Here is a 12,877-nt window from a genome sequence, read left to right as displayed (position 1 = left end):
AAGTGACAGTTTAATGGATGTCATTACGAAAGAGACGAGCAGACTTTCTGAGAGCCAGAGGCGGCAGTCTTGGAAGTCACTCGGCCCTTCTCGGGTGAATGAGGCGTGGAGGGCGTGTCACAATGTGCCGCTGGCTTATTCCCGTTTGTTAGAAGGACACTCAGTTCCTCCATGGGAACATGGACCTGGGGTTCTAGCCATTGTTTATGTAAGAGGAAATACGAATAGTACACAGCTCTCAGGGGAAAATGCTGATCTTTACTTGCAATAAAAAAAGCTAATTAAGCCAGTCTTGAGCTACCATTCTATACTTATATAAATGGGACAAAAAATTTTTTTAATTGTACCAGTTGCTGGTAGGAGTGTGGTAAGCCTGATTACACATTACTGGTGATTTCTAAGTCCTTCCCCCAGTCTTTGAAAAGCAGTATGACTTTGACGCAGCGTGGTAGGAGCCTTAAAAGGACACAGCCCTCCTGAGCCAGGAGTCCGCCTACTGAGAGGTCAGTGTCCCACCCCAGGTGCTGAGCTCTCTGGCATTTTCAGTAGCAATGCTGAGCACCCGGTTCCCCTCCGGCCATGCCTCCTCGGCTTCTCCACCGGAATATCAAGAGAGCAGAGGGAAAGCTGGTTGGAAAATGGAAAGCGCCAAGCACACCCATTCGTCTAGCAATGCTTCATTCAGACCTGGCCGCCTGTTTGCAGGGCGGGACACGCAGATCCCCCAGGATGCAGGCCCTGTGCCTCCAAGGGGGGCCGGAGCGTGCGGGCTTCCATGATGCAGTCGAGATGCTCCCCGACCCTCAGATTTGTGGGCCCAGGATGGAAATACAAATGGAAGCCATGAATTGTGTGTCCAAATGCTTAAAAGTTACAAATTAAGCCAACAGACTGTTAAGGAAGTGTGTTCTCCCCTCCTGCCTTGACCTTTGCTGTTACGGCCTGAAAGCCAGGCTGGAGTCGAGAATCCTCGGACCCCTCAGTGGGGGCAGCTCCACCCACCACGAGGCACCTCTGTGGAGGCACAGACACTGCTGTCCCCTTGGCGTTGCAGACGCCTTGCCATTGGGAGCCCCAGGGCCAGGCCCTCTAGCCGGGGCTTGGGGGGTCCTGGGACTGCGGGCCGTGTGCCCCTCTTTACCCCATCCTGGTCTCTTGGGCCTTGTGAGAGCCCCTTATATCTTATTTATTTTATTTTATTTGATATTGACATCTTAATTTTGAATCCTGTGTGTAGAATGGGTTTTCCATGTGACTTGTGACAAGTTATTTAATTCTGTGTGTTATTTTTCCTTCTGGAAAATCAAACTGTCACTAATAGTCTACTTTAGAACAAAAGCTCACCTTTACTCTTGTGTTTTAATTTTAGCGTTTGAACTAGTTAGCTTCAGTGCATGGTAGTTCACGGCCCATCTGGATATTAATCTGAATCGTGCAGCTTCAATGACAGCCCTTTGGATATACTGCCCGTCACGTTTGGTTTGGAGAATGGCATTGTGCGTTCATGCTAAGTTGTCCTTCATTTTATAATTATTCAGATTGCCAAAAGAAAGAAACTTCTAACTTGACTCTTATGCCTTGGAGAGGACTGAAGGAAGGATGTATTCCACAGGACTGAAGGAGTGAGCTGGAAGCCCCGACAGCCTCTCACATTCCCCTTGTCCGGGGCTCAGATCTTCTGTTTGTTCCCAGGAGGGCACCCGGCTCCTGTCCTCCTCAGCTGTTGGCGCAGGTCCTGCCACAGCCCTCACCCAGGGCGTGGGCGTCCGAGGGTGGCCAGGAGAGGGCCGGACCAGCGGGGCCACTAGCAGAATGGAGATAACTTGCGAGAAGTACTCTTGGCAGAAGAACTTTGTATTGTTTTAATTTTTCTGTAAAACTGAGAGCCCATTATTTTTCTTTTCACCTTTCTTGTTAGGCTAAGTGTTTAGAAAGTGAGAAGCATGGAGTTCTCAACAAAATCATAGAAGGCAACATTCGCTTGGGAAGGTTAGAGGAAAAAGTCAAGGTAAGTGGTCGCTCAGCCTCAGCGATTCCATTTTCCAATGGGAATGGCGGTTTACTGGGGTTAGATTTCTTTTTTAAGGAAAACGATACATTTTGCCTGTACGTCTGCTAATCATCCACAGAGTAAAGCAGTATAGGGTTTTGCTGGCAGAAATAGCACCTCCCCGCTCATTAAATAAATTATTTTTCACTAGCACAATGAGATACCACGCAGCTGTTTAAAAAAAGAATAAGATGGAAAAATCTGCAGGCTGTGGCCTTAAGTTAATGTCCAGGCTTTATGATCAAGCCCAGCATTTGTTGGTTCAGTTAGAGAGCAGCGCTGACTGCTCTCTCTTGCTTAATCCTGATTGCACCTTCTAGGTTCTCTGCCCAAGACAGCCCTTCTCACTGTACCCACTCTCCTCCCCGTGGCCACCTCCCTCAGGTGGCCTCCGTTATCCTCCCTGTCGTCTGTGTTCTTACTGCCGGCCTCTGAGAATGCCTCCACAGCCTGACTAGCCAAACCCATCTCTCAGGCGGGGGCAGGGAGAGCACCAGCAGGCTAGAGGCGTGGGCAGAGGCAGCGAGCCTGTGGGTTTCCCAGCGCAAGCTCTGCGAGTCACCTGGCTCCAAGCGTGGGGAGTACAGCTGGGGCCCCTGGGCTCAAGTGCATGCATGTGTAGGACAGAGATTAAAAGGACTTGGTAAGTGGAGACATAGATTGATGTCATTTAATATTCAAAAATTAGCAACCCAGGAAAAGAAAATCGAAATGTTGGCTGGCTGGCTGTCCATACTCGCGGTATTGGGTGAACAGTATATATACATAAATAAATGTACATTGTGAGTTCACTGGTCTCTTTTGTTTTAGGTAACATAAGGTTTAGTCCTAAATTATTTATTTTTAAAAAGTTAAACAAAATTTCACTTAAAATTGCTCAGAGCCAACTATGTGTCCTAATGCAAAGAACATATTTCATTTCCCTGTGTTTCAGAAATATTGCTTAAATAACACAAATTCTAAGTTTTGGAAGTCCCATAGCCTTGTAGGTCTTGATTTTCATGTGGTACAGACAGATGCTGCCTGAGGGGCTTTCTGGTTTCCAGTAGGGTCTGCCACAGGCAGCTGCCCTGGTCTGGATTCTGGGCCTCCCCCAGGGAAGATCACTTCTCTTTAACTGAATTCAGGGAAGACCAGCATCCCCTCCAGAGCATCACTGTTCCCAGGTATAATGGACAGCGGCACTCTGTGGTCAGGACATTCCCACCACCAGGCCAGGGTACTCCTTCCCTGTGTGGCCCAGAGCAGCTCCACTCTTACCCTCAAATGTTGGCTTTTAGGCACAATGCTACCTGAAGAAAGGGCTCCTTTGCTAACAGGAAAGTTGAAAATGCCTGCATTAGTCCCACACTCAGAACCTAGGGAATTTATCCTGTGGCTTCTGGTGGTACATATGACTTAATTTAACCATCCAGGCTATGGAGTTGTGCTGACATAAAATATCAGATATTCCTAGCGAGTTATCTTGTTTTTCTAGGCATTTGATTTGTGTGATATAAATGCTGTATCACAGAATGTTCACTGTCGGACACAGTTTTAAAGTAAATAAGGCTATGGTGAATTTAATCTTAAATGACACTTGATTGTCATGATCTGAACACCAAGCAGGATAAATAAAAAATCCACACCTAGACACATTCTAGTGAAACTGCAGAACAGCAAAGGCAGAGATAAACTCTTAAAAGTGGCCAGCGGGTGAAAATGTGTTCTTACCCATTTTGCACCTATGGGTAAAAAGTTAAGAAATTTGACAGTACTGAGGGCTGGGCAATGACATGAAGCAGTGGGAACCTTTCTGCCTTGCTGTGGGGGCTGGAATTGGTTCAAATGTTTAGTAAAGTAGGACATTCACATAGCTTACAATCCAGCCATTCCTCCCTTGCATATATACTCGTCCAGGTGAGGAAACTCTTACACGAGTGCACCAGAAATCACGTAAAGAAACGATCATGCAGCCTTGTTCATAATTGTCCCAAATGAAAAAACCCAAAATCCATCAACAGTGGAACAGATAAATAAATTGTGATGCATTCGTAAAAGAATACCTAACAACAGTGAAAATGAACAAATTGTATTTATAATAATTGTGGGTGAATCTCACAAACATAATATTGAAAGAAAGAAGCTCAACACAGTGAACACCTATAATATGATTGCCTTTATATAAAGTTTAAAACAGCAAAATTAAATTGTTTGGTGCACACATAGACTGGAACACTAAAAATGAAAAGTGGAGAAAAGATTATAGCAAAAATGAGATTAATGATTTTATCTAAGGGGTTGGGACACTTGGGGACTTCCTGGATACTGATAATGTTCTATCTAAAGGTATATCCCAAGCATCTAGAATAGCACCTGGCACATAATATTCAATAAATTCAATAACTGGGGAATTAAATAATACATTTTACAGTTTTAAAAATTCAACAAAATCAAAAGCAGTGTACGAAACACATCATAACTCTGCATCAGAAAGGCTGGAAGGAATGCACCATACTATTAATGATGGGACTCCGCGTGGACGCATTATGAGTAATAGTGAGCAATTATGGGTTTTGAGTTTTTTTTCTGGTTTTCCTGTTGGCTTTTATTTCTGAAAGAGAAGGTCTGATCTTCAGAGTGGTTGGCCTTGCCTTGGGAATCCATCTGCTCGTCTGCGCAGGAATAGTAAAAAGGGCCCCCAGCCACCCAGAGAGGAAACCTGTGATTCGGATCAGGTTAGACAGGGTGGAATCTCTGGTGAATTGAAGAGGAGAGACCTGGAAACAGCTTGAGAAAATCCAAGGTTGACATCTCAGGAAACCCCATCAAAACAGGACTCGTAAAAATGAAGATGTCACCTTGGAAGTCAGGGCTATGGCGAGCTCTGTGAAGCTCAGAGCTGCAGGCAGAAGCCTTTTCTGCCCCAGGCTGGACTCAGAGAGCTGGATGCAGAGTCAGAGAAGGGGAGACGAGAGGTGGTGCCTACAGCTTGGAGGGCCACCCTGACCCAGCCAACTGTTGCTCCCACCCTCCCAGGAACCTCGTCTCATCCCAGAGGAATACAGTGGCCTCCATACAAAAATACTTTAAGAAAAAGGAAGAAAAATAGAAGTATATCTTTCCTCCACATGATGAAAATGCATCAGAAAATGTTGCCACAGAGGAGATCAGAATTGTAACTTGTACTCCAAAGTGAATTAGTAGGAACGTAGGTAGCTAAAAATAAAGCAGTCAAAGCTAGGAAGAAACACCACAAAGCAGAAACACAGGAGCCTCGAGAAGAGATGGCCAGACAAAGGATGGTGTGAAACAGAACTGATACAACACGGGAAAGAGATGGAAAGAAAAACGCATTTCAGAAATGTGGATTAAATTACAAGGAGCACAAAGCTATCATAAAAGCACGATAAGGGACATAAAGGATGGAAACGAGAAAGGCAAAGACAGGGAAGCAGAAATAAAGATATAAAAAGAGTTCAGTAGAAAGTGATGGAGCTCCAGAATACCTGTTGCTGGAGTCTCTGAAGAAGAAACCAGAACAGTGGAACTTACTCGGCTCCAAACTGTAATTCATAAAATCTTTTCTGAAACAAAAGACTTGAATCTACATATTGAAAAGGCATATTATGTACCTAGGAAAAATGACCCAGAATGGACCCAGAAAATTGACACGAAAAGCTATGACTTTAAGATTAAAAAAAAGAATACCTTGAACGCTCAGACAAAAGACCAAGATGTAAGAAAAAGAAAGCCATGTTCACACTTTTCAACAGCAACACTGGATGCCAGAGAACGGTGGAATGCCACCAGTAACTATTCAGAGAAGGAGAGTGTGAGCCAAGGATGTTTCCGTCCAGCAACCTGCTCTTCAGACGGTTTTGACCTTGTAAGAACCTTGTTCTTGTAAGGGTCCACCAACCTGAGTTCAGCCAGCCGAGAAATGATGGGGCACACTTTGGAAAAGTGTGGGCAGTGAGCAAAGAATATGTTTGACTGTGAACTAAGACTTAAACAAAGCAGGGATAAGGCCAAGAGAATAGAATGTAAATGTTTTCTCACGGTGTAGGAATAACAACCAAGGAAAAGGTCTTTACATCTGCCAAGATAGAATTCAGGCCAAAAGCACTAAAGGAGACAAAAAAAGAAGAAAAGGAGGGGCCTTCCTAATGCTGAAGACGACAATTAATAATGTATAGTAGTTATGAATATCCATGTACTAAATAACACAGCAAATTTATAAAGTGTAAACTACAGGAGATCAAAAAGGAGAATGGAAACTTAGTAGTAAAAGGAGTTTTAATCCACCCATCTTGGTCCAAGACAGATCAAGAGATTAAACAAAAGGAACTAAGCACTTAGAAGGTTTAACAACATAATCTATAAGGTTTATTTATGTCAATATATACACAGAACAGTCACAAAATTTGATCGTAGATTGGGTATGGAAAAAAACCCTCAATTAACCCCTAAAGTAGAAATAAGGCAAACATTTGTTGATCAAAAGGATGAAAACCAGAAATTAATAAACAAAAGCAAAAAATGTTCTTTCACCTAGAAATGTAAAAACTGCAGTAAACCAATTCTTGGCTCAGAGGGAGTGTATAAATTCAATGTCATAATTTCTAAAGAGAATTGAATCTATGTGAACTACAAGTCAGAATCTTGCTTTAGAAATTCTAGAGGAAAATTCATAAGCTTAAATACTGCACAATAAATATGTAAGGAGGCAAGCCAATGTATCAAACTTTTATCTCAGTCATCTTTTTACCAATAGAGTGTGGCAAACCTTGCCAGGTTCTTCTGTTTTAATTTTATTCATAGTGTCTAAAAAACTAGGCATGATACAAATTAGAAATTAGGTTTTGTTATACTTGAATGACTTTTATGATCCAGACTTGCCCTCCCAGATCAGACCTATCCAGAGCTCACTCAGCTCGTGGGCTCCAACAGCCCGAGAAGGAGAATAGGAGATGCATCCAGGAGGCCTTCTACCTGGGCCACAGACATCCCCTCACTCACCCGCCTCCTCCCCCAGGGCTACAAGAAGCAGGTGGCACTGAAGCTGGGTGACATCAGTCACCACCTGACAGAGCAGGAAGAGGACTTTGCCAGCAGGACAGCTCAGTACCGGCAGGAGATGAGGCACCTCCATCGGATGCTGCAGGACAAGCAGGATGTCCTGGACGAGGCGCTGCAGCAGAAAAGGTAGGGCCGCCCCAGCCCTGTATCACATGTTTGCTTTTTGAATGTTTGGCAGAATTTTCCAGTAAAACCCTCTGGACCTGTTTTGTTATTTGATTGGTTATTTTTATTTTTACATTTTGTAGTTTTATGTCAATTTAATATTGGCCTTGACTTTTATTTGCTCCTCATTTTCTTTTTAAGTTTTTTCCCCAGCAATTAACTGTGTAAGCTTAAGATATGACACACATACAATGTGATGCTTTGATACACGTATGCATTGTGAAATGATTACCACGATAAGGTCACACATCCTTCACCTCACATAATTGCTGTTTCGTTGTCGTGGTGGTGGGGAGAACATTTACAATCTGTGCTCTTAGCCACTTTCAAGCGTACAGTAAGGATTGTTAACTCCGGTCCCCACGTGGTAGATGAGAGCCCAGCTCCGCGTCGTCCTTACTCCCTCCTTGGGAAATCCCTGTTGTTGAACATTGGGCTTCCTAAGTCAATCCAGCCCTCTAATTGTCCTTCCCTTTTTTCTCCTCTTTTCCATCTCTGATATTTTTGTTTTATTCCATTTTCTTGGGAGATTTTATAAATTTTTTATTAAATGGTTTATTTGTGCTATTATGTTTTTTCTCTTCTGAGAACTTTAAAATCTCTGATCATTCCCTTGTGGTAAGATCATAAAAATAAGATTTGGGGTGCATTATGCTCTGTGGATGTAAGGTTCTCCATCGGTCACGCCTTCATCCTTTAAACATGTGATAGAGGCAGTGCTGCCGGTGTACTGAAGACAGTGGGGAGTATCGTGTGCTGTGTGCGGTGAACTTGGTGGTCCCTCGCCTTGTTTCGGTCTCACCCTTAAGTCCGCCTTTTCATAATGTCTGTGTTGTCTTTGACAGACTGGAATATAAACTGCTGCATGCAGAAGAGTCATAATGACGCTCGGATGTGATTCTCTTCATGTTATAGAGGGATCCATGTATTGGATGCCATGCAGAATGCACATTCATACTTATGTTTCCTATCAGCCTGGTGCTTCTTAATGTTGGCAAACAAAGTCTTATCTAACATGGTTTCTGTCGTCGCGGAAGTTCTTGCCACCATTAATGGTCACTTTGTAAAAAGTTGGGCCAGTACCAAGTTTCCTACCAGACAGGAGGTTTAGAACTGCATTATAATAAAATGGAATTTTGCTTTTCACTCTCTCCTTTATTCAATTTTTTGCCCTTTAATGGTTTGGAAGTTATACATTCTGTTTCTGTTCTTTTAGTGGTTACCCGTGAACTTTCACCATGGATACTTTAAAAAAAATCTAAATTTAATCAGCATCTCTACTTTTCCCCCCCAAATGCAAGATCTAATGCTCTAATCTAATTATTTCCCGCTCAGTTTATATGCTGTTGTTGTCTGGTGTCATTATTTGTAGATATAGATATGTGAAAGTAGAAAACAAAGATCTATTTTATATCATTACTTTTAGTCCCAGAAATTAAAAGTTGCTAGTTTTTATATAATTGTTCATTTTGATTTACCCACAGTTTACCAATTTCTTTGCTTACTATCCTTTCTTGCATCTCAGACCTTATTTCTCAGATTATTTTCCTTCTTCCTAAAGTACATCCTTTAGAAGTTTCTTCAGTCAGAGTCTGTTGGGAGTAGACTTTCTTAGTTTTTATGTATCTGAAAATGTCTGCATTTTGTGCTCATCCTTATAAGATGATATTTGCTGGTGCAGAATTCTACCTTGATAGCTTTTTCTCTCGGCATATTCCACTGTCTTCTCTGTTTGATTGTTGCTGTTGAGAAGTCTTTTCTCATTTTTAAAAATAGGTGGTTCATCTTTTCTTGCCTCTTTCAAGATGTCCTCTGTGTCTTGTATTCTGCAGTTTCATTATTATGTGTTTAACTATGAATTTCTTTTTACTTATCTACTTGGTATAAGTTATTATCTATATCTGTAATTTTGTCTTTCATTAGTTCTAGCAAATTCTCAGCCATTGTCTCTTAAAATCGTCTTTTCCTCTATTCTGTCTAAATTTCCTTCTGGAACTCAGATTGAATATATATTAGACCTTCTCATTGAATCTTCCACATACTTTATCTTTTAAATTTTCCATCTCCCTGTGTTTCTGGTAATTTTTTCTGCTCACGATTCCTGTTTACTAAATCTCTCTTCAGCTGTGTTCAGCGCACTGTTTAACCGGTCACTGAGTTTTTTATTTCAACTGCTATATTTTTCATTTTCAGAAGTTCAGTTTGGTTCTTTTGAAAATATGCCTAGTTGTGTTTAAAAATAAGTTTTTGAGTTTTGCTTATCTTTAATATATTTTTTATTTCTTTGAATATTTCATTCATAGTTGTTTGCTATTCTATATATGACAATTCCAGCATCTGAAATTTGGGGGACTTAAATCTAGTTTTGTTAGCTCTTGCCATATTGGCTTATTTCCTCCTGTGTACAGTAAGTTTTTTACTATGAACTCATATGTGGTTGAATTTAACCTGTGGAATCCTGAGGGCCTGGATTGAGGCTGTTTTTCTCCAGAGAAGGTCTGCATTTGCTTCTTTGGTTCCAGACAATATTTCTGTGGCCGGAGCCACTTTAATTTTATTATTAATTTTGAAAATAGGCTATAGTAATGCTTTTTAAAAAAATACAAAAGGACTTAAAACAATCCACAGTGCCATTATCCGTTTATGATGTATAACTTGTTAACATCATCTGTTTTTCTGAACTGCATTCTGGGTGGTTTCCTCTGCTCAGTATTCCAGTTTACTGATTCTCTCTTCAGCTGCATCAAATGAACTTTTAACCCATCCATTGAGTTTTTTGCCCTGATTGTCTCAAAAAAGTCTTTTTACTCCTGGTTCACTCCAGTCAGGGCCTGGGATTGACCTATACTGGGGAGCAGTGTTGGTTCAAACTCCAGATCCATTTGAGAACAGTCAGTGGCAGCAGTCCACACAGAGACTCAGCCCTCCTGAGCAGGTTTCTTTTGAAGATCGGCAAATTTTCTGCCCAACCATCCTTTCCTTGAGGGTTTTTCACACGCCTCCATTTACCTGCCTAATTCTGGGGTAGATAGTTCAGAGTGGTTCTAGGAAGAAGAGGAGAAGCATAGATATGAGGGAGCCCTTGGGTTTTCTGTCACACCCACTTTGCGTGGGCACAAGACCTGGTCTCCGTTCTACAAAAATCTGGGTTTCTAGCATAGGCTTCTGTCATCAAAGCAATACCAACATTTTGTTTGCCTGCCTCTCTGGTTTCAGTTTATTCCTTTTTTTTTCTGCCTTTAGAGATTTCTTTTGAGTTCAGCCATACCTTATTATAATTGCCATAATTTATCGAACCTCTGGGTGTTTTGTGCCAGAAGACTAAAGTCAGGGGTTTTTTAGACATAGCTTAATTAAATCGTGCCTAACACTCAGTGGCCATCATGGACTTTGGAAGGAAGCAACTGTTCACAGGAAACATGGTGCTGAAAAAATGGGCATGTCACCAGCCTCCCTTGATCTCAGTCTCCTACTTTTTATACAATAGTGCTAAGTCCACCTGATCATTCATTTTCTGACATTTCCCAGAACCATCTGCCAGTGTGTGTGAAGGAGCTGGCCTCTGGCCATCCTGCACAAGGCCCACCTCTCCCAGGCTGAGGCTTGAAGCTTGCTGTTCTGTCCTGCACACTCCTCCCTGGGACTCCCGTCCTGTGAGGTGATGGCTGGTATCCTGATCAGTTTCCCCTGTGGACCATGGTCCTGGGAGGTCACGGATACCATTGTCTGCTGTTTCCTCAGCACTCACGGCTGCTTGGCACAGAGAGGCTGTGCTCAGGAGAAACTTCTTTGCTGCCCTTCTTTTCTCACAAGCTTTGGCTCCCTCTGGGCACTCACCTCCCAGCACGTGGTCCAGGCCAGTCTTGTCTGTGTCCTCAGTTATGATCCTCACTCCCCAGGGTGCCCCCTGCCCCCTAACACACTCTTCATGTCTGTGCCCACTGGTGGCTCTGTGGATAGTGCTATGAAATATGCCTGAGTGTTGACCAGATCACAGTGGGGACAGGCAGAGGGGACACAGGAGAGGCCTACAGGGCCCTGCCACGTGGGTGCCCACTGCCAGGCCACTGCAGTTGCGTGTTGATTCTGCAGAAAACAAGGGTGTCTGCATTGGCGAGGAGAGGCCAGGAGGCTCCCGGCCGGGGCCCCACGGTCTGCTGGGTCCGGGCCTCAGAAGGCTCCTGGCCGGGCAGCGGGTTCTGCTGTGTCTCGGCCTTGGGGCTCCGTTCAGCCCTGGCAGGCTTTGCTTCAGGCCGAGCACTGCGCCCTGTTCTCTGTCAAGCATTCCTCCTTTCAGGTCCTTGGATTCATGAGGGCTCCATAAATATGTTTTAGTTGTGCTATTTTAAACTTTTCCTTTGTTCTGTGTATTTCTCTCAGAGAAATGGAAGGCGAGCTTGAAGTTGTCTGGGAGTCCACCTCCAAAGAAAACCGAAGGATCCGGGAACTTCTCCAGGCCACGCTGGAGAGGACAGGCCTGCGGGACGACACCGGAGCTTTCGAGGACCCCTGCCTCAACGGCAGCCCGCCGGGCGACGTGCTGGACGGCTGCAGCTTCAGCTATTGTGACCTGGAGCCGCCTCCCGCCCCCCACCAGAGCCTGCGGGAGCCCCCACGCTAGGGCCGCCTGGCTGGGAGGCCTGCCTGCCACCGCTGGAGGGCCAGCGCCACCTCCCGCAGCATGTTCTCCTCAGGGAAAGGAAGCCATCAGCCATCCCAGACATTGAATCTGCTTTTATATTTTGCTTTGTTTTTAATAATGTGCTGCTGAACTATTTTTTAGCCAGTGCACACCCTCTGGCAGCACTGCCACTGAGATGGGCTCTGTGAGACCCACTGCTCAGGTTAACAGGTGACCGGATGAGCTGGCCTGTCCCTGGGCTCCTAGCTCTGCAGCTGGGAAGGCAGAGGGAGCGGGCGGGCGGGCCGTGCTCTCGTCCTGGGTGTTAGATGAAGAAGTTGAGTTGGATGAGCCATTGCTCAGTGGAGGCTGCAGTGTGCTCTCTGTGCATCAGCTCTAGCTGGTCTTTTATTGTTTGGTAAAAAACATGGTGCTGGGCCTCATGCTCCAGTAGGTTGCACAAACCCTGCTCTCCCCTCTCCCTCAGCCCTTCTCTATCTTCCTAGGAAGGTAATTTTTCTGGGGTCACATAGCGCACCCCCGCCGAGAGCCCTGACTTTGAGCACCAAGGTGGGGTCCCTGTCCCACTGCCACCACCGAGAAGGATGCTAGGGCCATGGTTCTGCTCCACACTGTGCCACCTCCCCAGGAAGATTATCCCAGCCCCTCAGGACCATTCACTGGGACTTCCTGATGGTAATGCCAGCTGTCTAGGGCTGCCCGTCCCCAGCATGCTGGAAGAACACAGGTACATCAGGCTACAAAGGGCTTAAACTGGGTGGAAGCGTAGAATCCTGGGATGCATCCTCCTACGAAACCCCTCTGAGCTAAGGCCTGCATGGTGGCAGGTGTGCCGTTAGCACTGGTCCTTGGTCATGGATGAAAGTTAGGCACGTTGCCTTTGATTGCTAGATGGGAAGTTGAGATAGAAAATCATAGTTCTTTTTACATTTTATTAAACTCGTTCAACAGTTAAACAA

General features: G+C 44.3%; 1 protein-coding gene across 2 annotated transcripts in view; it reads left to right on the top strand.

Moving 5' to 3' along the window:
• The window catches only part of CEP89 (centrosomal protein 89), a 74,794-nt gene extending 61,917 nt beyond the window's left edge, over positions 1-12,877 (top strand). For both annotated transcript variants that reach the window (XM_005596124.4, XM_001489993.5), the window contains exons 17-19: positions 1,919-2,008; positions 7,068-7,237; positions 11,657-12,877. In XM_005596124.4, coding sequence (XP_005596181.1) covers positions 1,919-2,008; positions 7,068-7,237; positions 11,657-11,897 — 501 coding nt within the window. In that variant the 3' untranslated portion in view covers positions 11,898-12,877. The remainder of the gene's footprint in view (positions 1-1,918; positions 2,009-7,067; positions 7,238-11,656) is intronic.

The sequence above is a fragment of the Equus caballus genome, chromosome 10 (genome assembly GCF_041296265.1).
Source record: "Equus caballus isolate H_3958 breed thoroughbred chromosome 10, TB-T2T, whole genome shotgun sequence".
Classification (NCBI taxonomy): Eukaryota; Metazoa; Chordata; class Mammalia; order Perissodactyla; family Equidae; genus Equus; species Equus caballus.
The sequence above is the reverse complement of the archived record's forward strand: the minus strand, read 5'-3'. Positions and strand labels throughout refer to the sequence as shown.